General features: G+C 41.8%; 1 protein-coding gene across 1 annotated transcript in view; it reads right to left on the bottom strand.

The window, feature by feature from the left end:
* HCN1 (hyperpolarization activated cyclic nucleotide gated potassium channel 1) overlaps positions 1-25,728 on the bottom strand; it is a 234,958-nt gene that overhangs the window by 72,538 nt on the left and 136,692 nt on the right. Inside the window, exons 3-4 of the mRNA XM_056848743.1 lie at positions 20,812-20,973; positions 3,458-3,676 (exon numbers count right to left, since the gene is read on the bottom strand). Of these exons, the coding sequence (XP_056704721.1) occupies positions 3,458-3,676; positions 20,812-20,973 (381 nt within the window). The remainder of the gene's footprint in view (positions 1-3,457; positions 3,677-20,811; positions 20,974-25,728) is intronic.

Raw genomic sequence — 25,728 nt, 5'->3', positions numbered from 1 at the left:
CCCATACCTGACTGGTCTATTTCAGTTACAGAAGGAAGTATTAGACCATGGTTAAAGGATTGATTTAAACATGATTGCTGGATCCAAAGGCTTTGATAGTGTGGACGGATGGCATGGCTATTAATGTAGTGGAATTAAGATTAAGACATCATTTTGGGAATAAAGGGCTAGAAATTCTTGAGAAAAAAGACTGGATTGTTAAAATGTTTGAAGTGGCAGAAATGGCAAAACTCATAGCTATTCTAAATGAAGAAAATGACGTTCGGTTTCTGGGGGAATGGGAGGCGTGGATGCATTATTGTGAATATGAGTTAAAATAGGGAAGAATGGAAGAATATTTTCTAATCTGATCCAGAGGATTATTTTTGGTTTTTTTTATAATGAATAAGCATAATTATATTTACTAACAGATTATGGTTTTTTTTTTATTATACAGGATATTGATAGTTTATTAAGATTAGATTAACTACGACGAGATGAACTTTTTATTAAGAGGAAGATAGAGGTGAAGGGGAAGTCAAAATTTTTTATTTCTTTTTTTTTTCTTTATTATATGTTATGGAACTATAACAACTTTAGGTTAGAATTGAAATTTTATATTGTCATAGATGTTGTTTAATGCAATGGAAAATTTTTAGTATAAAATCCAATAAAATCTATATAAAAAAAAAAAACAGGCCTTGACAGAACTGTACAGGGAGAACTGGTGTTGCTGGTATGCGTGTTGGAGGCTATGAAGTGGTTTATAAGAAATAACCAGCACGTCAAATTGTCAGGTAGGTAGCCAAAATGTGCATGTTCTAATGAGCATGTTCTAGATCTCTGAATCAAAAATCCTCATGCTGGAATAGTAGTTTTTGGTCTTTAAGGTGCCACTGGACTGCCATTTTATAATTCCACATCAACACTGTGACAAGCACAGAGATGCCCATAATTAAATTATGTTCCTCATGACACCAGAACCACTTGTAGAGAAAACGCTCGTATGTGAAAGATCATTTTGAGTACCAAATCCCAATCCAAAATCATGCATAGATGTCATGTTTCATCTTTGTTGTTCTAGACAAAATACCCCATTTTCCTCCCTCCAGCTTCTTCCACAGCCAAGCCATTCTGCCAGATCAACCGAGTCTTTTGTCAACTGAAAGTTTCGCATTACCACCCCATTTTCAGTGTGTTCTCTCATCGCATTTCATTGTTGACCTGAGCACAGCTCACCTTTATTTTTCTCTGCTTCTCCTTTGCAACCTAATGTATTCTGCTCTCAACCTTTTCCTTCAGAACTAATGTTCTGCCCACATTTATTCCTCCCTTTTAAAAACGACTTCCTACTGTGTAACCTGCACTGAAGCAAAATAAATCGCCCTTAAAAATCATTGATTGCAAGCCCTCTTCTCCTTAACTGTATCTATTGCTCTGATTTCAATGGCTGTGACCTTCACAGGGTAGGAAATGTCTTTTTCTTAACTATTCATCTTGACTATCCATTAATTGTACAGCAGCATGTGACAGAGCTCTACTGGTGAGTGTCATTTAGGAGGTAGCTGCTCATACAGTTCAATACATTTCTCTTACAACCATAGGATGGCTTGGAAAAGAACATGTATCTGGAATCATCATCTGATAATGAATGCAAAATAGAGACCCACAAATAACATTTATTCCTTCCACCACCACTACTGCCTATCACTTCCTCTGCATCTGTTTATCTTTCCCTCTTTTCCTTTCTTGCCTTTCATCCCTCAATATCCTCATCAGGTTTTTTTAAATTAAGAGTTAAACAATATGAAAGAAAAACATTAGCAGCCACAGTCTGCCTCTTGCCATTGGAAAAAATATTTCAGGCATGTATAAAACAGAGTCCAAAAAGATGGGGGGATCTATGGGGGCTTATGGAGGAGAGGAAATTCTATTCTCCAGCTGGCTCTCTTCTCATTTCATGCCCTTGCCACCTCCCCAGCTCTTGCCCTTGCTTCCCCATTTGTTCCTGGCTCCCACACTTTGTCTTTGCCAGCTCCCACTTATCCTCTCTGCGATACCTTCAGTTCTGCCTCCCTCCTGCCCTTCTGACTCCATTTTTTTCTCACCCCCCAGCCCTGTTCCACATCTTTTCCCCCTCCACTCACACCAGCTTCCGCTTTCCTCTCTCCTCCTGCTCTCTTCTCTCCCTCACAGTCCCCAGGGCCTCTCCCCTCCTCCCTATTATGCCTAACTCCTGCTCAGAAACTGCTCTTTACATTTCTCTTTTATATTTTTCTACAAAGCTTAGGTTTCCCCTGGTTTTGCAGAAACATATAACCTTAACACCAGGTGGTTCTTTTGTCCAGACTCTTTTCATTCAAACATTGTACATGAATGGCTTTACAGATACCGAGGGAGCATTTCCTTTTTAAAATTGTAAATTATTAATTTTTATAATGCCATTCCTGATTTTTTTCAAAGGTAAGTAAGCTGTGTCATTTCTACAACCACCTTCTCCAGCCACATTCTCTTATGAACATACGTCTGACCACAGAGCATTGTGGGGAGCAAGATATGATCCCATCCAGCCCTGTCATTTGAGGATAAAATCTGCTGTGGGGTTGCCATAGCACTGCTGACTTCTATTGCTACTGTAGCTGCTTATTCTCTGGTTGCTGGTCTGCGTAACTGAGTGACACAGCTCTGAAAACGCACCTTTCCCAAAGGCCCACAATACATGCTTGAGAATCACAGAATTTTCATGCAACTATAGAGAAGGATTACAGGCCTGAATGTCTTTGCAATGTCTACTGTTCATTAAATGAACTTACCCCTCAAAGTTCAAATTAATACTGGTGGGGTGATCACGTCTTTTTTTTTTTAATGTTCTCTTTTAGCATCAATTAAGATTTAGTAGTCTAAAATTAAAACTTCATTAGTAGTGGGAAAATGAAAAAGATGGAATCGAGGAAATTGATTGGGCCATAGAATAAAGCAAAAAAGATGCATTATAAGTAGAAGAAAACAATATTTGTTTTGATCCTGGAGAGCTGCTGTCTACTCAGACAATACTGAACTTGATGGACCAACTGGGTTGCCAACTCCAAGTTGAGAAATACCTGGACATTTTGGGGGTGGAGGGTGGGGTTTGGAGAGGGGAGGAACTTCCATGCCATAGAGTTCAATTGCCAAAGCGGCCATTTTCTCCAGGGGAATTTATTTTTATCACTTGAGGATCAGTTGTAATAGCAGGAGATCTCCAGCCACCACTGAAAACATGGCAACCCTATGGGCCAATTATCCAAGTTAGTATAAGACAGTTTCATGTATTCTGCATTCATCTAAATAGTCACCACTTCCAAAAAGAGCCACTTCTTAAATCAACAGCTCAGCAGTTTCCCTGAACATACTCTTTGAATATTCCTGCAGAGGTTTACATAGCTTGGTAATAAGTAAGCCTCGGAGATAAAAGGAATCATATTTCAGAGCAAATTACCTTTTCTTGATACTGACGCCTCGAGGAATCCAAAGACTGAATCAGGGCTGTGGCATGACCCACAAACATGGCATAACAGGTGGCCCCCACAATCATGCTCAGCATGGTTATCCAGAGGTCCGACATGCTGACGGGGGCTCTGGCTCCATAACCAATGCAAAGCATGTGGCTCATGGCTTTGAAGAGGGCATATGAGTACTGCTTCCCCCAGGAATCATTCTGCAAGAAAGAAAAAAAGAGGTTCAGTCAGATAAAAGTACAGAGGACTGATTAAAAAAAAACACAGGATTATGTGTTTAGGAACACAACTGCTTGCTCGTTTTCAAGACAGCTCATAACATATCTGACTAAAAAGAAGAGCCATACCAATTATCACTAAACTAAACTTTCCCAGTAATATCTTTTTGAGGAACTGACATCAAAAGAGTTTCCGTCTGGACATTAGGAAGAATTTTCTAACAGTTAGAGCGGTTCCTCGGTGGAACAGGCTTCCTCGGGAGGTGGTGAGCTCTCCTTCTCTGGAGGTTTTTAAACAGAGGCTAGATGGCCATCTGTCAGCAATGCTGATTCTGTGACCTTAGGCAGATGATGAGAGGGAGGCATCTTGGCCATCTTCTGGTCACTAGGGGTGTGGTGGGGGAGAGGTAGTTGTGAATTTCCTGCATTGTGCAGGTGGTTGGACTTGATGGCCCTGGTGATCCCTTCCAACTCTATGATTCTATCTCATGTGAACAAAACGGTGTCTCACATCACGGATTTCTTTCTTAATACTGCATTCTTAATTTCATTCCAGAAAGAAAGAGAGGGGGGGGGGGAGAGAAAGAAGAAAACATTCAAGGCTATGAAGTATATAAAGTGTTATTATTATACCTAAAAATATAAGCTAATATGTTAGAATCCCTTGACATTACTGATAACATAATCAGGGAAGACAACCCAAACTCCCCTCTCATGATGATCTGCAAAAGCTGAAAGCACCAAACCTTTATTTGGCACTGTGTGCATATTTTCAACATGGGGGGAATCCTGGAAGTGATGCCAGTCTTCTCTAGGAATTGTCAGAAACTCTCTGATTTTATCATGGAGTTTCCAGTGATTCCTAGAGAATGCCTAGTCAATGGTGAATTTTTGTTTAAAAAAATGTTTCTCCACTGGCCACTGGAGTGCCAGAGGACAAGGCCTGCTGGGGGTGGGAAATCTCCCACCCCTAGTGGGCACATGCCAACCCCACATGTCACTTATTTCCCCTTTATGGCTTATTTGGTTTGTTCTTCTCTCCCCCCCCCCCCCATGCTTTTTCTTTCTTAAAAACTATCACTCTGGCATTCTATTCAGTCTAGCGCTTAACCTAGCAACAAACTCTCATGTTGTCTTATACTAATCCTGTGAAGATACTTGTTATTGTGTAGGACCATATATTCAGTGAGGTGTAGGGTTGCCAGGTGCCTGCTGATGGTGGGCAAACCCCTGGAAATTTACTCCTCTGCCCACCGATCACCTAAGGGTCGCCGGGCAAACGTGCATGCGCACGTGCATACTGTGCATGTCACTTCCAGTTTAGAACAGAAAGTTCCGCCTCATGAAGGGCCTTATACCTCTTAGTTTGAGTGGTAAAAGGCCGCTTTACCACTCAAACTAAGAGGTAAAGGCCCTTTGCAAGGCGGTACTTCCAGTTCTAGACACATGCGTGCTTTCCGACAACAGCCTCCTGCCAGAGGAGAGGAGGGACCTGAAAACCCTAGCGAGGTATGAAAGGTATTTTGTATATGCTCTGAGGCATTTTTTCTTAAAGATAACACTGCCATCTCATTTGGTATAGTTTCTATGAATAGTAATAATAGCATCCCAGCATTCCAATATCTATAATTAAGATTTTTCTTTTGATAAGGATACATAACAGAGCCAGCATGGTGTAGTGGTTAAGAGCGGTGGACTCTAATCTGGAGAACAGGGTTTGATTCCCCACTCCTCCAGATGCACGGCGGACTCTAATCTAGTGAACTGGGTTTGTTTCCCCACTCCTACACATGAAGCCTGCTGGGTGACCTTGGGCTAGTCACAGCTCTCTCTGATCTCTCTCAGCCTCACCTACCTCACAAGGTATCTATTGTGGGGAGAGGAAGGCAAGGCAATCGTAAGCCAGTTTGAGACACCTTAAAGGTAGAGAAAATTTGGCTATAAAAACCAACTCTTCTTCTTAATAAGGGTGCGATTATGACAGATTTGACCTAATCTGAACTGCTCATGGCGTCTGATGAAAAGGGCACTCTCTCAGATTTCTAATGTATTAAGAACAAATGCCAGTTGGTTAAAAGCTAGTTAAAAATGGCAAGTGGGTTTAGGTCACAAGATTAACACAAGAGGTTGGTCCTTTTTAACTGTCTGAAGAACTGCCCTTCCCGATTAGCCTTACTTTAAGGAAGAATGCCCTTAAAATGTTACCTCATTGGCATCTTTCCCCAGCTAGACTGACCAGGATATATAACAGAGCCAGCAATCATTGTTGGTTTTGTAATGAAATCCAGGCACATTTTGTGCATATATGATGGAAGTTCATTAGCACAGAGAAATTTTGGAGTAAGTTTAGTATACTGCTGTCACACAGTATTGGTCTTTACATTTTATGTATCCCAGAATTATTTTTGTTAATTTTTTCTATACCTGTAAAGTATCATGTGATTGCACTACATATAGTGGCAATAGCCAGACTGATATTTGCTAAAAGTCATAGTACCACAAGCTTGAGGACTAGAACCTATTTCATCAGATGTATGAATTGAGTTGGGAGATATAGCTACTCACATTCAATTTTAAAGACAGTAATTGTTTAGAAATCCCAAAGTGTATATCCAAAGACTGATTACATAGTCAGACTCGAGGACACAAGGGATTCTTTCACATTGGTAAAAGCAGCAATCACTGATTATTTGCAATTAGTTTACCAAGTCTGAGCCTTAATTTAGATGTCATCTTCAGCCAACTGTAGTTAAAGAGAGTGCATTTTGAGGGTTTAAGGGTCTTTCCACCTTCTGATTCTGTTTGTTCTGTTAGTCACAGAAGAATGCGGTCTTCCACACAATGAATTAAAGTTAATTATGATTAACTCCCACTGAAAGCAAAAGGTACTAATTGGTCACAACTAAGTTGTTCTGTTGAGTTCACTGCGAAAGAGAAGAAGATGAAGAAGATGAAGAAGAAAAGATGGCTCTGAAAGGGCCAAATCAGTCATGCCTCTCTGATCATACATTATGATTTGCACACTATCAAAACCAGTATGCATTGCCAGATGTTTAATATTTCAGAACATCACAATGGGCTTGCTTACAAGAGCTGAATATAATCAATTGATACAACTTTTTCCTGGATTCTTCAAGCTATAGGAGAGACATGGTTTAAATTCTGCTCTGCACAAATTGCTGTCAGTTCCTATTGAAAAAGATTTACTGTGGATTGGAACTTGGCTTCAGCTACCTCTGAGAAAATATAAAACACATATGGCTTTTAAGGTATGACTACTGCAGCTTTTGCAAAACCTTCCCCTCTCCATGTTACAGACAATACTGGAACAAACCCTATTTTACAGTATTCAAACATTGGAGCCTGTGAGTGTCATGGGACTTTATGAGGCTAATCAGAGGCCTTCCTCCTCAAAGTAAAATGTACCATTTCTAATGTAAAGGGCATCCCATATATTAGTCACCACTGCTCCAAAGTACACTTTGTTTCCTGAATTTTCTCCTGACCAGATTCTGGGCAATAATACACATGAACACAAATGAAGCTGCCTTATAGTGAATCAGACCCTCGGTTAATCAAAGTCAGTATTGTCCACTCAGACTGGCTGCGGCTCTCCAGAATCTCAGGTCGAGGTCTTTCACATCACCTGCTGCCAGATTCTTTAACTGGATATACTGGGGATTGAACATAGGACTTTCTGCATGCCAAGCAGATGCTCTGCCACTGAACCATGGCTCAAAAAGTACAAAGTAAAATGGGCTTTGCACAGCGTGTGGAAAGCCAGGAGCTCAGTTTCCCTATGCATCCATTCTGCCCTGACCTGCAGCAAATGCTTTCTCCTACTCTATAGTGTATTGGCCTGATCTACAAATAAAGCAGTCAGAAGTGATAGAATCCTGAGATCTTAGACAGTTAAATTCAGGCTGCAGATAGAGAATGCCTTTTTAAAAGTAACCCCATGAATAAAGTACTAGGCACACTGTGTAAAACATACTAGCTCAGCCCATTTCATACTATACTAATGTTCCACTTGCAAAGAGACTTCATGAAAGGAACCTTTATAAATGTGTCCCCCGCCCACTTTCATATAGCCCTTTCTATTACATGCACAGTCCAAGGCAAAAGGCATGGTACACAGGGAGACTGAAGTGGGAGTAGAGAAAAGGGGTAGAAAGAGCTTTTTCTCCCTCTCCCATAATACTAGAACTCCTCCCTATATGGACCACCGGTCTGATCCAGCAGGCTCTACTTATGTTCTTAAGAAGCAGTGAAAGCACCTAGCAGTTGTTACTGAATTTCATTAGCAGTCATATCTTCCAACTCAGAAGGTAATCCTTGGTTCATCCTTAGTACTCATCGTGGCCTCATCCTGCAGTATATTTGACCAGGACAGATGACAATATTTTTATCCTTTTTAGGCTGGAAACAATTTATTGATGCACCATCACAAGTGTGCAGGTGAGCATTCCTCATTCTCTGGCTTCATTCTCAAAACTCCCATGGGTGGTGGGTGGGAGGGAAGCAGCCACCAAATTAGGCAACCATCTGTTGTTTAACGGGGTTTTCAGCTTACTTGAATTTCATGAAGTTATTCCTAGGAGATTTCACTTATTGTCAAGCAAATCAGTTCTATTGCCACATAGCGGCTTCGTCCCTTAAGCAAGGTTCGTCATCACTCATCCACACCCTCCCATTTGGTTATAAACTGATATAGAAAATCTGAAGCGTGAAGGTTATTGCCAAGATGGGGCCCTTCCTCTCCCTCTTTCCCATCCCCGGTTATGGCAGGCTAGTTCTAACTGCCAGAATTAGGTTTGCGAGCTTGCAGAATTACTGCCCCCAAACAGATGCCTCTGTTTTCCAGCAAAAAGAAGATGAAAATTGTGGAAAAAATGAGAAAACAATGAATTTTGTTTTCCCTGTTTAGAGGGTTTGTTTGTTCGTTGTCTCACTCGAGCATTTGAAATATCCACAGTGCAAAGTAACCTGAGGCAAACTGAGAGGCCCTTGAAATGGGACAGAAAAGAAATCCATAGTTGCAGCATTTCAGAGTGCCACATTTTTATTAGCAGCCATTTCAAATTCAATTACCAAAAACAGCGGTAAAAAACAAACTGAGCAATGGGAATTCAGAAGTACTACATACAGATAAGTAAAAGCAGCTACCAGCAATTAGGGTTGTAAACTCTGGGTCGAGAAATTCCTGGAGAAATCTGAGGATTAGGGCTGCCAGGTCCCTCTTCGCTACTGGCAGGAGGTTTTTGGGGTGGAGCCCAAGGAGGGCGGGGTTTGGGGAGGAGAGGGACTTCAGTGCCATAGAGTCCAATTGCCAAAGCGGCCATTTTCTCCAGGTGAACCGATCTCTATCGGCTGGAGCTCAGTTGTAATAGCGGGAGATCTCCAGCTAGTACCTGGAGGTTGGCAGCTGTACTGGGGATGATGGACTTTGGGGAGGGGCCATCAGCAGGATAGAATGCTGTAGAGTCCACTCTCCAAAACTGTCAAGGGGGGGTGGACATCATGGATGCTATGATGTCACTTCTGGTACCGGAACTGATATCACGGCACCAGCAATACTCCCCTTCCCCAGGTGATAGCTCTCTTCCCCCAAAAGCTCCTATGACTGGCAGGCATAGGCCTGGCAACCATACTGGCAGCGAATTACACAATCACTGAGTAAAGAAGACTTTCCCTCTGTAACCTAGGGACTGCTAATCTCCAGTGCTGAAGAGAAGCAGCAGAAACTGAAGAAAACTTATTTTTAAAAGTGAAGCGTTAGTGAAATGCTGAGGCATTTCTTTGTACCACCTACAGCCCTCCTTGAAAAGATCCCTTTTCATTCTCTCTCTTTTCATAAATTCCAAATTAGAAACAAATATTTTCACATAAAGGACTCTTTTTTTTTTTTTTAGCATCAATAATATAACAATATTTGTGGCTTTATGGCACACATATACACACATACTCCCATATGATCAGGGGGATGAAAGAAAATAACTTCTCTCTCTTAACTATCACTAATAAATTTGGTATGTGTTGGGGGAAGTAGAATCAGGCATTATGTGCTGCTACTGGAACCCTTCTCTCAATGGCTAACGCAAACGTTCAATCAGATTGTGTAATGCCTGAAGCTCTATTTCCCATTTCATTTGGGCTTGGCCTGCTTTGGTTTTCTTCATTAATTTATTTTACTTCAGTTATACCCCACCTTTCTTCCCAATATGGACCAAAAACAGTTTACATCATTCTCTTCTCCTCCATTTTGTCCTCACAACTACTCTGTAAGCAAGGTTAGGGTGTCAGTGTGAGGCTGGCCCAAGGTCACAAAGCAAACTGCCCTGCTAGAGTGAGGATTTGAACCTGGATCTCCAAGATCCTATACTTTAACCATTATACCACAGTGGCTCTTGAGTCAGGACACCCGTTATGGGGTAACCTACAAGTTGTAAGCTTTGACTAAGCCGATAAAAGGGGTACAGTTAATGTTATTTTCTGCATGAAAGTAGTGCATGGAGGGCTAAAATTTACCTCTTCAACTAGGGTTGCCAGGACCGCTGGGTTGCCAACCTCCAGGTAACAGCAGGAGATCTCCTGCTATGGCAACTGATCTCCAGCTGATATAGATCAGTTCACCTGGAGAAAATGGCAGCTTTGACTATTGGACTATATGGCATTGAAGCCCTTCCCCTCCCCAAACCCTGCCCTCCTCAGGCTCCACCCAAAAGTCTTCCTGTCGATGGCAAAGAGGGACCTGGCAACCCTAAGGACCAGGTTGGGAAATACCTGGAGATTTGGGGGTGGAGCCTAAGGAGGGTGGAGTTTGGAGAGGGGAGGGATTTCAATGGGGGATAATATAGCGTCCACCTTCCAAATCAGCCATTTTATCCAGGTGTACTGATCTCTGTTGCCTGGAGGTCAGTGTAACAGCTACCACCTGGAGGCTGGCAACCCTACCCCTGACTTTCCTTTGTTCAACTTTCTGGACACTGTGCACAGGCTGCTCATTGCTTGACACCATTGTTTAACCCAGATTTCACAAAGAGGATATGTTTATGTCCCCATGTCATGTAATGAAATCTGCCTGGTTATATGACAATGTCACAAAGCCAATTCAGAGTGCGGGTAATTTTCCTGTTTTTACTTGGAATGGGCAAACATTTTTGCAATTTCTTGTATCTGCTGTTATAGAAGCTACTGAACAGAGGAAGGTACTTTTTGCAGCTGATGAAAGCTTTTGAGGAAAGCTCTCCCCCTTTGTCTCAGCCCTAATGTCAAAATGACCTACTTTCAGAGTTTCCTGATAATTAGAGCATAGAGTACATATGTATTAAATTTCAGGTTTTTAAATGGTATACAAGTATCTTAAAAATCATTATCCTAATAATTCATCAGCCGATCATTCCCAAGTGCATTTTTTTCATACATACAATTCTTATATTCAATATTTTAAGCTTCATATTTGTGAAAATCTTTGTGTTGGGTACCTATTGTGGAGAAAGGCAGGGGACAAATGTAAAACAAATAAATAAATAGAGCATCAACTCTGCAGAAATTCTTCTCTTGGGTTAGAAATATTTTCCCCCTTTCATTTGTTTTTGTTTTTACATTGTCCTTATAAAATATTTAAAACTGTGACATACTTAAATTGTTGGAGGCAAAGCCATTATACAACAGGCTGCCGCTACAGTCAAGCAAAGATGTTGTTAAACGGTGATATGACAACAAAGTAAAAGCAGACGATACCCAAGTTTTATATAGTAACAAGTCTTGGAGACAGCTGAAGGAGTGAAGTGACATAAACCTGACTGGCTACTCCACAACAGATTTCCTTTGCAAGAACTCCAAAGAGAACCTCCCAGGGTAATAGTGTTACTCATTTAAAAAAAATCACATTAGGCATGGTCTCTAGGAGCTGAAGCATTCTTCTTACAGTAAGCAATACATTTTTCAGAGAACCTGACCTGAAACAATGCCATCTATGTTGTGAAAACCGCAGGGTATGGAACAACTCTCTGCAGAAATAATCTTTTTACAGCAATTTACGACGTTGATACACCATAGGAATTATTGAAGAAATCATCTCAATGCAACTATCTAAGCCAGAAGTGGTGAAATACAGAAGCACTTGGGTAACTTTAAACTCTTGAGCTGTGAGCCTATTCCTGCTTTACAGTTTAATTTCAACAGGGCGCAACGGAGGAATGGAAGAGCGAATTAGTTTCCGTATCAGTGCAGTGTTGTCAAAGAGTCACACAGGCCTCTGGCTATTGCCATCAGCGAAACCAAATCTAAGCAGGATAAGCGTGCTTAACACTTCTCAAGACTGTTTGCCTAATCCATAAATTTGCACATTTTGGTGGATAATACCATCATCCACATATTTCACTATAAAGGTAATTCAACAGTGCTGCGGTGAGAGTTCAGAAAACATAATGCCTGTAATCTCTGACAGGCTGAAACAACACTCTGCTACTAATAGCTTTACCCTATGAACTACTGGTCAAACACATACGTGTTCAGGATGAAGCTTAACTACTGCATTAGTACTAAGCGATGTAATGGTAGTGCAGCAGTATGAGCCAGGAAAGCTACATCAGGAACAACCACCCTCTGATCATTTATAGCCGAGTGGAAACATTTTTGCATGACTCATGAATGAAAAGATACAGAGCGCGGCTACATCTTAAAGGCTTTCAGCCTCTGTGGAACCAGGTATTCAGACTTAATTCTAAGTGCATTGTAAATGGCAGAAACTTTCTTTTTATAATGGCACTGCATGGCACAGATGCTTCCTCAAGTGCACTAAAACAAGCCCCATAATGCATCACTGTAACTATGCTTACCAGCAACCATTATTGGTTCAGCATTCTTCAGATACCTGCATTTCAGGATGTGGGTTGACTAAAGATATACTTCTGTTTTGTAAATGTAAGGCCCTCATGTACCTCTCTGGTGCTCAATATCTGAAAGAAGGCAATGTGATTTCAATTAAATGAAACGGGTTAGAAGAAGAAGAGTTGGTTTTTATATGCTGACTTTCTCTACCACTTATGGAAGAATCAAACCAGCTTACAATCACCTTCCCTTCCCCACAACAGACACCCTGTGAGGTAGGTGTAGGGTTGCCAACCTACAGGTACTAGCTGGAGATCTCCTGCTATTACAACTGATCTCCAGCCGATAGAGATCAATTCATCTGAAGAAAATGACCGCTTTGGCAATTGGACTCTATGGCACTGAAGTCCCTCCCCTCCCAAAATCACACCCTCCTCAGGCTCTGCACCAAAAACCTCCCGCCAGTGGCGAAGAGGGACTTGGCAACCCTAGGTAGGGGGGGCTGAGAGAGCTGTGACTAGCCCAAGGTCACCCAGATGGCTTCATGTGTGTAGGAGTGGGGAAACCAACTCGGTTCACCAGATTAGTGTCCACCACTCATATGGAGGAGTGGGGAATCAAACCCGGTTCTCCAGATCAGAGTCCACCGCTCCAAACCACTACACCATGGTGGCTACAAGTTGCTTATGTGTCCAAACCCACATGGCTACATGCTGCAGTATGTGTGTGACTACTGGATGTGCCATGCCATTCCACTGTGGGGAACTGGTTCACGCACTGCTGTTGGTCCACATGAAGGGAATCTGGCAACCAGTATATCACGTGGTTATATTCCCAATTGGGTTAAGTGCTGCTCTAATATGCTTTAACCATTTATGCATTTCAGATTCCACCTTTCCCCCCACACACAACAGTTATTCACCGGACAACTGTTCTGTTAGTGGAGTAACAGCAATGCCACTAGACAATGCAGAAATGCTTAGTAATCATTTCAGATACCGTTATATGCAGCAGAATAAAATATCTACCCATCCCTGAGCATCAAGCTGCAATGTTCTGATTACAAGATGATCTACAAAATTATCCTGCAGAGCAAATATAGAACCCACCTGCTAAAGCTTCTTCAAGGAAACTACACTGACAGTTCTAAAAATGTAAAGATGCAAATTTTGTAACTCAGTTCAGCCATTTACAGGCAGTAGGAAAAATCCAAACAAACAGGAGATGTTCTAAGTTTGAAACAGTAAAGTGGGGAAAGGGAAAAAAAGTACTTCAAGGGATGCTCTTTAAAGTAGCAACCATTCTTCTGTAATGGGTGCACAGAAAATGTGTATTCTCTGTTGATTCTGCTGGCTGGAGCCAGCGTGGTGTAGTAGTTAGGAACGGTGGACGGTAATCTAGAGAACCAGGTTTGATTCCCTACTCCTCCACATGAGTGGTGGACTCTAATCTCCACTCCTACACATGGATTACCTTGGGCTAGTCACAACTCTCTCAGCCCCACCTATCTCACAAGGTGTCTTTTGTGGGAAGTGGAAGGGAAGGAGATTGTAAGCCGGTTTGATCCTCCTCCTCCTCCTCCTTCTGTCTATTAGACCCTAGAAACAATTCCAGGATTACTTTTATAGAGTTTGACCTGGGTCAAGCATACTTCCAAGGCCTTACGCAAGTTATTGGGGTAATTGGTTCAAAGATGTTCCCTAGCCTGGGAACCCTTTGCTCAGTGAAGCTACTCATAGCTTAAACATTGATATCTTCTAGAAGTTCTTGACAATAAAATTACAAAAGTGAAATGCATACCTCCATCAACAAAAGCAAGATTCATAATTAATACAGAATAAGCAGCATAAAAAGAACACCTCTTTTGATCAACTGCAGCTATCAAGTAAAAATATGACAGCATATCAAAAAAGACCTAAATCCAATTCTGGAGCATGATGCTCCTTTCAGAGAATCAGTGGGAAATGGCATACGGCAATGCCCTAGTTTAAAGCTGCTGCTAATGAGCAATAAGAACTACATGGTGGACTTGCATCAAGGTGAAAAAGTTTGCAAAAGTACAAAGTACAAGTTATACCTTAGGGAACCTAGTGCCACCATCCACTACATGCAGAATGGCTACGCACATGATTCTACCAACTCTGTCTATTCAGAATCCTTTAGAAAGTGGGTAGGCAGGGCTGTGTTTGAGAAAGAGGATACATATACATCTTATTTTTTTAAAAACCCACAAATCTAAAAAGTTCATAGGGGAACATTTTAATCCCTGCTCATTCCACCAGACTCTTCAGAGTAGCCATCCATCTTCAAACATCTGGGTTGGGTAGGCATATAGAATGTGAAACAGCAATATAGGAATTTATTCAGAAATCTGACTGGGTCAAGCAAGGCATAAATAGGAATGATGGTTTACTCTTACATGATAACAGCGGAGGGTAAAATTGTTCTGTGCCCTTGACTTCCTATGCATAATCCTTACAACTAAGTGTCCCATTCATGCACATAGTCAATATTCATGTATCCATTCCTTCCACCCACCACCTAGGGTTTCCAACTCTGGGTTGGAAAATTCCTGATGATTTGTGGGTGGAGTCTTGGGAGGGTGGGGTTTAGGGAGGAGCAGGACCTCAACAGGGTATAATGTCATAGAGTCCATCCTTCAAAACAGCTATTTGCTCCAGGGGTCTCTGAGGCTTGACAGCTTAGGGGTGTGCACCAATTTCCCCCCGGTATTTTTTGGATTCAAGTTCAATAGAACCATTTTTTTTCGGAAAATCTTGAAAAAAGATGAATCCCCATAATGATATGGGTTTCTTTCTGGGTGTTTCTAATATCCAAAAAATTTTGGGTCTATTAAACCCTATGGGAAATTTTTGCGGATCTCTGGTGTGGAGGATGGTATTTTGAGGTAGAGCCACCAAATTAGCAGCATGACTCTCTTTACAAGAACTTCCAAGTTTGGTAAAGATTGGGCCAGGGGTCCAATTTTATGGGCCCGCGGGGTGCCCACATTTGTCCTCCATTGTAAACAATGCTTATGTTATGCTTGGCTTTGCCAAAGGCCAAGAGTATACCTGCCCCCTCATCTGATAGACTTGGCCTTCCCCAAAGAGCCTGGTTTTACACCTTGGGAAAGAGGAGAAGACAAGAATGGAAGGCCTGTTCATGTGCATTATGTACCATCAAGTTGCTTCTGACTTATTGATCAATGACCGCCAAAACGTCCTCTTGTTAACAGCCTTGGTCAGGTCATGCAAACTGAGGGGTGTGGCTTCCTTTATTGAGTCAATACATCTCATGGTGAGTCTTCCTCTTTTCCTTCTGTCTTCAACATTTCCTAGCATTATTGTCTTTTCCTGTGACTAAAGTACAGTAGCTTCAGTTTAGTCATTTTAGCTTCTAGCAGCATAATTGGCAGACAAAACTTTTCTTGGGCTGTACTTTATCAGGCTGCAAAGGAGCGTGAGGTGTGTTTTGTGTTTCCATGTCCAAATTATGTGTGCTGTATTTAAAAAAAAATGTCTGGGAAAAGGCTAGGCTGAAAATCTTTCTTTTTGGGTTGGGTTTTTATGTGCGCAGAAGGATTGAGGGAATATTCAAACATTATAGATAGAATTAATTAATAGTTGTTGATTATATACATTGATTATATGCAATAATATAAAGAAAAAATATGTATATAATATATGGGGGGTGTCATTTTGTAATTTTGCCCCCCTTCAAAAATGTAGATTTGGCCCTGCTTTCCCTCTTCCCTTTACAACCATCCCAACTAGTTCCTTATACAGAAGTTCAGGTAGTGATAGCACTTTCCTGTTCTGATGAAAACAATTAAAATGGGTGATTAAAATGTGGAATTCTCCACTGGAGAATGCAATGAAGGCCACAGGCATAGACAGCTTTAAAAAGGTTTAGAGAGATTAATCAATCAGTGGCTACTAGCCATGATGACTCTCTGGTGCTCAATATTTGGAAGAAGGCACCACTGGTCTGATCCAGCAGGGCTCTTCTTATGTTCTTATATTCTTATGACCTCTGTGTCACGAACCTGGGGGGATTTATATCAGTCCAAAGGTAGAGCAGATGGTTTTCCAACCCATTAATTTGCTATTCAGTGTTGACCTCAACGATATACTTTTTCATGATCTGTGACCAGATATGCTTCCTATACATTCATGACATTATTTTTAAAATCTCTGAACTAGAAATAATCTCTCATCATATGTCAGAAGGCTTTTTAGCTCACACAATTCCACCTGCAAGTCACATTCAATATTTCTTGCTGAAGTCATCTAAAGAAGAACCAATGATTGTGAAGGACATGATCAACATAGCCCATTTCAAATAATTGCCCTGCCTTCTGATAAATGTACATCAGATTCTAATATATGTATGTAGTTGACCTTGAAAGAAAAGGTGCTGCCTCTGAAAGAATTATTGTTACACACTACCAAACATTTCACCTCACACTCACACACATAGACGAAGACAGTGAATTTTTAGAGTGATATAAATTTGATTTCTCTTTCTTTTTATACTAGTATGCCCATTTTGAGTATGATGCCCAGCCAATCATCATTGTATTTGTCTGTCACCATAACATCTTATGTCAAACTTTGCTATAAACTGTCCCAAGTACACCAAGCTGAAGGACTAACGTTGGTCAATGTTTCTCCATCCCCAAAATTGCTTCAATACAGTCTAATGGGTAGAATGTGGTAGGGACTGGAGTGTATGGCTGAATGGGGGAAAAATCCAGGCATGCATAATTTCAAAGGCAATGTACCTGGATGTGGAATAGTAAAATATAATTGTATCTATGGAAGTATAGAATAGACAGACTTCCTTGCCACAGGATGACACTATGATTATTCATATTTCTGGCCCAAGTATGCCATTCTGAAGGCCCAAGGTTGGTCAATGTTTCCCCATCCCTGAAACTGCTACAAGACAGTATATAGAATGTGGTAGAGACAGGAGTACAGAAAATTCAGATATGCATAATTTCAAAGGCAACGCACCTGCTGTGCAATAGTAAAATGTAATTTTTCCCCAAGGAAAAAAAACCCTAACAAATTAAGTTGCAAAGAAAGGTTTCATTATCTTCTACTGAATTTGGGTAAGGTATGGTGTGAATGTTATGGGACAATGGGCAACCACAAACAAGGGCAAGTGGTCAATCTGTCAGTGGGCCATTTCCCCTCATATGATGGAGACCATCTACATGTTCTTAATGAACAATAACTTCTGTGGTGCTGTTCAATCTCTCTGAGAAGAATACGGATTTATGCTTCTCCTTTTGCTTCATAATGGGTGAGCCCTTTCCAGCACAAGATGGTTGAGATCAAGATAGCATGACTGAGAGCCAGTGTAGTGGTTAGAGTGTTGGGACTAGGATCTGGGTGACCCAGGTTTGAATTCCCACTCGTGCCATGGAAACTTGCTGGGTGACCTTGGGCCAGTCACACACTCTCAGCCTAACCTATCTCACAGGGTTGTTGTGAGGATAGAATGGAGGAGAGGAGAATGATGCTAGGAGCTTTGGGTCATTACTGGGGACAAAGTCCAATAAATCCCCCCATATAGCCTTTTCAAGAGCCCAAATGCTGTGTGAGGGGGGGATAGGAGCAGCTCCTCCACCTATTCCATGGTCCCTATCAGGATTGCCCCCCCCCCCACCATAAAAAGAAGGAATTTCATCCTTCTAATGGCTGAGGCATCCCTGTGGTGGACTGGGGGTTGCTTTCACATCTGCTTTGACTCTCACCCTAACCTACCCCTAAGGGTTATTGTGAATACATACTGGAGGGACTCCCCTCTAGCTTCTTTGAGGAAAGATTGGATAAAGGTAGCTAGACAAAGCAGTCCGAAGTAGGGAGGACCAAGATTTGACTGTGAAATCCTCCCTCATGGGATTTCTCAGTCATTCCTATTCATGAAAATTAGTCAAATCGTTTTGTTTCTTTGTATTCTACCATAATCACTAGTAGCATATCATTTTCAACAAATGTCTGGCCTACACGTCTTAGTTACAGCTCATAAAATATTTGTATTGTGTAGCAAACCTCCCATTACAGTTTTGATAAACTCTGGACACATGTAATATCCTCCCTGGCAAACATTATCATAATCAAAACAGACATCAATTTATGGATATAATAGGTCAACTATAACACCTGTAAATTATGTCTGCAATCCACACAGACGTCCACATTTCTAAATTCTTCCTCTCCCATAGAACAGCAAACTGTGAGCTTAGCAAATAATTTATGATATTCTGGAGGTGGCCTCCAGAAGCAGAGAAAAAGAACTAACTGTGAATTGAACAATACTACTGAATGCGTGTGTGCAATTACTTGCTCTCAAATTATGAACTTTTCCAGCCAAGGAGCCTTTTCTGGAAATTAAGTCCCAGTGGTTTCAGAGAGACCTACTTCCATTTGTGTGTGGAGTTGAAGCAATAGACTCCTAGTAGGTACAAGTTCCAAAGAAGATTCTGCTGTGCTTGCTTTTACCGTCTCTTCTTGGACTCTTCATTCAACACAATACAAAATCTGCTTCTTTCACTCTGACTAGCTGATTCAACGGTGCTTTTGTTCCTTTGGTTTGACTCCTGTTTCTTTTCAGCGATTCAGCGGGAAATAAGTACTTTGAATTTCCAGTACATGCAGAGAAGACTCCACAAAGCGGAACACAGACTGCATAGAGATTGTCAAGACACGCCAGTCAGCAACTCTGTGACCTACTTTTATTAGAGTAATTACATTTTTGAAGATATGTCACTATTTTGTCAGGAAAGCTGCACTGTGAGGTGACAGCAAACATGCCACTTATCGTTAAAGATGTTTTGAGATGTCTATAGTCACTTAGCTGCTGGGAGAGTGACAGCGTCACAGAATGGGCTGGGGGAACAATGGTCCATCAGAGTAAACAACAGAACAAGCTTGTGCAGCATAGATGGTTTCTCATAAAACAAAACCAAACACCAAATATAAATGGTTACGAATGGGTAAAAAACACCAATATTGCTAAAAGATGGCCTTATCATAGTCCAAGCAAATCAGTACGACATGGCATATTATTATTATTATTGATGATGATGATAACTACAAAAACTGATTTGAAAGTTACTAAAGATGATATTAGTAGCAATCAAGTATCTTGGAAGCAGCACTTAATTTGAGCCTAGGATTCCACTGGGCTCAGCTCCAAAACTTCTTTCAAATGTCTGCCTCAAAAATGGAACAGATGAAGAAACACTAGCATGGCTCTTTCATTGTGTACCATATTTGGCCCCTTTACTACTAATCCAAACAAGGCAAGCTTGAATCCCGTCAACAGTATGTACTACACTATCATAGTTACGTAATGTGCTTGGTCTAGAAATCACAGTCTTTGTGATTCGTTTTAAGGTTGCCCAAGAGTGGGCCCACCCAAATTGTCAGAGCCACCTGTGGGCTTACCCAGGAGTCACAGGAAACTCATGTGTATGTTTCTTACAGCCCATTCCTGAGGCTGGGGGCCAAATGGGCTTAGGAAGCGGCGTGACAACTATGTGGGTGTCCGTGCCACTTGCGCTGTCTAAACTGACATGGATGCCAGCATAGGGGCACTTATGCCGGGCCCCCTCGACTGCGGTGCCAGTGTGGCCCTCGGACGCCAGTTCAGCCTCCCGCTGGTGTCCTCCTGGGAGGCGTTCCTGGTGTGTTCTGGGGATGTAGCTGTTGTTAGGCAGCTTCCTAATCCCTTTCAGCCCGGGATTGTCCCCTTGACCAATGGCGGTGGTGCATCACCTTTTTGTTGGCACCACATCACTGTTTTCAATGGGGCTTTCCCCATTTTTTTACTTTAAAATGCCCCTTTTTCCCCTTCGCTGCCATAGTGAAGACTCTTTGGAGGCTCCGCGGCACCACTACAGCACTACTGTCCAGCTCTCAGGAATGGGCTGTTAGTATAGATCTTCAATATCTACAGCTGTGTTTTATTATATAGCCAGCTTATTAATTATCTTCTGGTCCCTTCTTGTTTGTCTGTTTTTACTATGAGTTACCAGACAACCTTACATTTTGTTGTTCTCAACTATAGAAGGTTTGTTAGTGGAGTACTTTGGAAGGTTGTCTCGTAACTCATAGTAAAAAGAGACAAACAAGAAGACAAACAAGCCTTCTATAGCCGAGAGCAACAAAACAAATTCCTTTTTCTTTACAGTTTAGAGCTAACACAGTAACAAACATTTTAGAAGAACGTTTGAAAAAACACAATGAAAAATGAACAATACTTACAACCATACCATTTAGCGACACCCAGCAGTCTTGTGGGAAATCCTGCAGCAATGGGACCAAGAATTGAAGGCAGCCATCCCAGTGACAAAGTAGCAACATCATTCCAATTAAGTTGAAGATTCTCACCACAGCACTTGCTAGATCGTACGTCATGTGGAAGATCTGTTGGTAAAAACCAGACGTTGTAAGCATGCCAGAAACAAAAATGTAACTGACTTAATGCTCAAGTCACATAAAAGAGACATGATCATTCTGGCTCCTCAAGTGCAGAAGTTTTCAAACTATGATCAGGACTTTGAATGCTTATCAAGAATTCTTCTTGAAGATGATTAGTAATGACTGTAAGCTTTCCAAAAAGAAAGAGTATTGGTCAGGTTCCAGGCTTTGCTCTTAGCTCATATGGGAAGTTCACAAGGTCCCTCTTCTAGAACTTTCTGTAACACTCAAGGGTCAGGGTGCTTCTTACATATGTCAGTACGGAAAGGCTTCCCTGAACGTGAGACATCTGAAAGTCATTCTAGAACACAGTCAAATAGATGCTTACAACTGCCTAGTTTGATGTGTAAATACAAAATAAAACACTAACCACACTGAAAAGAACTGAGAATGAAATTTCAGTAGTTTTTTTTTCTCCCACATTCTCCTCATGTGGACTGCACTCTCACAATCTTGCCCTGCTATCTTTAATAGGGATCAGCCCCAGCTTGTGTGGGTGCCCTTTGCAAGAATGTGCTGGGTCAGTCCATCAGAGCGCTGCACCGTCAAAAATACAGACAGGTCCCAAACATGATTATATGCAGAGATGTAACCAAATGTTTTGGCAATGCTGGTGTTCAGTCCAAGAGTTCAGGTTTCACACTTTATCCACATCTGGGGATGAAACTATGGTCACCCTTTCCCCCAGCCATATTAATTAGGGTTGCCAGGTCCCTCTTCACCATTGGCGGGAGGTTTTTGGGGTGGAGCCATGAGGGGGGCAGGGTTTGGGGAGGGACTTCAATGTCATAGAGTCCAATTGCCAGAGCGGCCATTTTCTCCAGGTGAACTGATCTCTATCAGCTGGAGATCAGTTGTAATAACAGGAGATCTCCAGCTACTACCTCGAGGCTGGCAACCCTAATATTAATGAAATTCATTAACAAGCATTGCTGCTAAATTTTATACCTGTTTTTGCATCGTCAATATCTAGAAATGATATATAAAGTCAAAAAAGCTGTAAAGGAGACAAATCAAACAGGATATTTTCCCCCACCTCCCTTTCCCCCTAAGTCCTGGCAGAATTAAAATTGTCTTCCAAAGTAAGCACGGAAATTAAAAGGAATAACTCCCCGTACTTCTATATCATTAGTAATACAATGATTGAAATAATGCAAAATCAAGACAAATCACCCACATATGAAATTCTGTAACTGATTGTTCTAATAAAAAAGCAAAACCAGCCTCTGCTGTAATCAAATGTAATTACAGTAGTACCATAGTGATCTCCAAATATTACGTGGTTACGCTGTCCCATGAATTAAACATTAATCTTACCATTTTAAAGTTATTAAGAGATAGCGACATACTGCTTAAATATCATTCTTAGTGTGATTATGATTATATATAACTTCTCTGGAAATTGCAATATTTAATGAGCAATGGAGAGGAAGTTTCTAAGAGCATATTTCCTCCACCTAAGCAAACTAAAAGTATATGTGTGAGGCAGCGTGGTGTAGTGGTGGTTTGGAGTGGTGGATTGTCCCCTGTGCTTGGGCTTCTTCTGTGTGGGAGGCTCTGCGTCCAGCAGTAGCCATTTTGTGGATGACTGCACCTTCTACAGCAGCTGTTTTGTGGTTGCACCTACCAGGTGGGTGGTATTGGCGGGTAATTGCTCGCCGGCTGCTACGGAGCGGCGGCCATGTGCATGCGTGCTTATGTGATGACGGCACTTTCAGTTTTACTTCCAGAAGCGCTGCATCACGGCAGAGGGAACACCACTTGGGACGCCGGCACGAGGACTTGAGCCGGGGAATTGAGTGTTAAATCACATGTGCACGCCCGCCTCAGCCCCGCCCCCTAAAACCTCCTGCCAATCGGGAGGGGTGACCTGACAACCCTGCCTATCATCCTGTGTAAGAATTCCAAAGGTGCCCACAGGCTCAAAGAGGTTCTGGATCCCTTGGTTAGAGAAAAACAAACTACCTGCTTTGTATATCCCTTGTTCTCTTCCCAGATTTAATTGAGGTAAGGAGACTGAACTCCATCTGGGGAAAGAGTGCAGAAGGGGAAGTCATAGCTGCTCAGTGGTGTGTCCTGGGATCCTCAGAATTATATATATTTGACGCTAATATTTTGCATATAGGAACATGAAAAAAAAATTCACCAAGGCTGCCTGTAAGTCTATAAGCTCCTATGAGGAGGAACTTGAAATCAGATTCAGATCCTGATGCTTATCTAACATTGAACAAATACTCTCAGGAATATGAGTCAATTAAAAAAAAATAAAAGGAAAAGAAGCTGCAAGATTGAGTCACAATTGTCTGAAATTATTTTCTGTTAGGTGAGCTGTGAATCAACTTAGAGAGCAAAGAATGGTTTCCTTTCTCAACAGCAGGTACTGCTTAGGTTATTTAGAAGTATTTATAAATGTCACACACTTATTTTTAAAACCACATTCAAATTTTCTATAATATCAGCTTAGACATAAATGACAAACTGCCAACATTAAAATTGTAGAGTCTGTTAAAAATGATATCACATTGGTAGCCTATATAGATTTTTTTTAAAATCCATCTAGGGACAACTGTCAAAATATTTAGTTTTGAAAAAGGGGGAAACTGTTTTTACCTTACCAGAAATGTTGTACAGCAGTTTGGTGTGGTTAGCTCACAGCCTATTGGCTGGAGCTGTACCATGAGAGAGAGAAGGGCAAGAGTCCAGTAGCACCTTAAAGACTAAGGTGCTACTGGACTCTTGCCCTTTTCTACTACTGCAGACAGACTAACACGGCTACCCACTGTGAATTATCATTAGAGAGAGAGAGAGATGGAGAGACAGAGAGACAGACTGAGACAGAGAGACAGAGAGAGAGAGAGACAGAGAAAGAGAGACAGAGAAACGTTATAAAATGCTCTCTGATTCTGGAAGCATTGTTTTTGGCACCTTGGAATAATGTGGATCGCCAGCATAGTAAATTGTGATATAAATTTAAATACATATTGCAGATCTTTTCTTGAAAGCATGGTAATCCATGCATTCAACAACAGCTCCATCACATGTTTATTTGGGTTTGGAAAGAAAAACATAAACACCACCAGCCCATCAATATTTTTACTAGCTTCTCTAGTTGCACATGCCTTATCCTATTCATTGGTCGCCTAAAAGACATAAAGAGCCCCATGGCGCAGAGTGGTAAGCTGCAGTACTGCAGTCCAAGCTCTGCTCACGACCTGAGTTTGATCCCGATGGAAGTCGGTTTCAGGTAGCTGGCTCAAGGTTGACTCAGCCTTCCACCTTTTCGAGGTCGGTCAAATGAGTACCCAGCTTGCTGGGGGTAAAGGGAAGATGACTGGGGAAGGCACTGGCAAACCACCCCGTAAACAAGGTCTGCCTAGTAAACGTCGGGATGTGACATCACTCCATGGGTCAGGAATGACCCACAGGGGACCTTTACCTTTTTAAAAGACATAAGAAAGAACTCTTTGCACCTCTTCCCCATTTGAAGACAGTTCTCATGTGTCAAAGGCAGCCAGATGAATGGCTGATTGGAAGCCTGAATTAATCCTCTACCAAAAAAATGCACCATCACAATTTCATTCACACACAGGCCTTTTTAACTTGCGGAGAAAATCCATGGTAGACTGCTATCCTGGAGGGTCATTGGAGGCTTGGGAGAAATTTAACTGTTGGCTCTGCAGTGCAGGCAGTACTGCAGCTTCCACGCTGTTTGCACTTGGACCATAGCAATGATGTAGGGTCAGTGTAGGGTCACTAGCACCGTTCTTATTGTGACCATAGCATGTGCCCAAGCCGCATGGACCATGTGGTGCTGTCAGCTTTAGGGCTGTTTGAACGTCCCTGTCCACTCTCATCCATGCTGCAATGTATGACAGAGATCCAGAGCAAACAAGAAGCCCTATGCCATAAACTTCTTACCTAGCCAAGCACAGGTATATTCTTGTGACTTCCACACTTCCCTTTCCCTCTTAATGGCATAACTCCACGGGCTTATCAGTGACATCACTGCACATTATCCAGGGCTGACAGGTCTCAGGATTTCATCCCAAGCATCAGGATTGCAAGCTTCTTCTCAGAAGAGAGGAAGAAAATGTCACAGTGAGGGGCCAGTAACAGGGAACAGGATGACCCAGGCAAGCCTGATCTGGTCAGATCTCAGAAGCTAAGCAAGGTTGGCCCTCGTTAGTATTTGGATGGGAGACCACCAAGGAATGCTAGGGTCGCTATGCAGAGGAAGGCAATAGCAAGCCACCTCTGTAAGTCTCTTGCCTTGAAAACCCTATGGGATTACCATAAATTGTTGTGACTTAATGACACTTTACACACACACACACACACACACACACACACACACACACACACATGTATTTTCTGTTTGGTGTCCATTTGCTTCTCCCTCCAATGTCAATCACAGTGTGTGTGGGGGGAGGGGGGAGATGCAGCACAATTTTTCTCCAGTACCATTTCAGCACACAATGGACACCGTGATGTTTTGCCACCCTCTGATCTACCATACTTCCCAAGCACTCCACCCTACATTTCAGAGTCTGAGCCGGATTCAAGGATAGTATTTGGCTTCTCTTCCCTACTACCATCAAACACAAGACCATATTCAAGAGTCTTTCACACTATTGTCGAAGGCTTTCACGGTCAGAGTTCATTGGTTCTTGTAGGTTATCCGGGCTGTGTAACCGTGGTCTT

The sequence above is a fragment of the Euleptes europaea genome, chromosome 4, assembly GCF_029931775.1.
Source record: "Euleptes europaea isolate rEulEur1 chromosome 4, rEulEur1.hap1, whole genome shotgun sequence".
NCBI lineage: Eukaryota > Metazoa > Chordata > Lepidosauria > Squamata > Sphaerodactylidae > Euleptes > Euleptes europaea.
The sequence above is the reverse complement of the archived record's forward strand: the minus strand, read 5'-3'. Positions and strand labels throughout refer to the sequence as shown.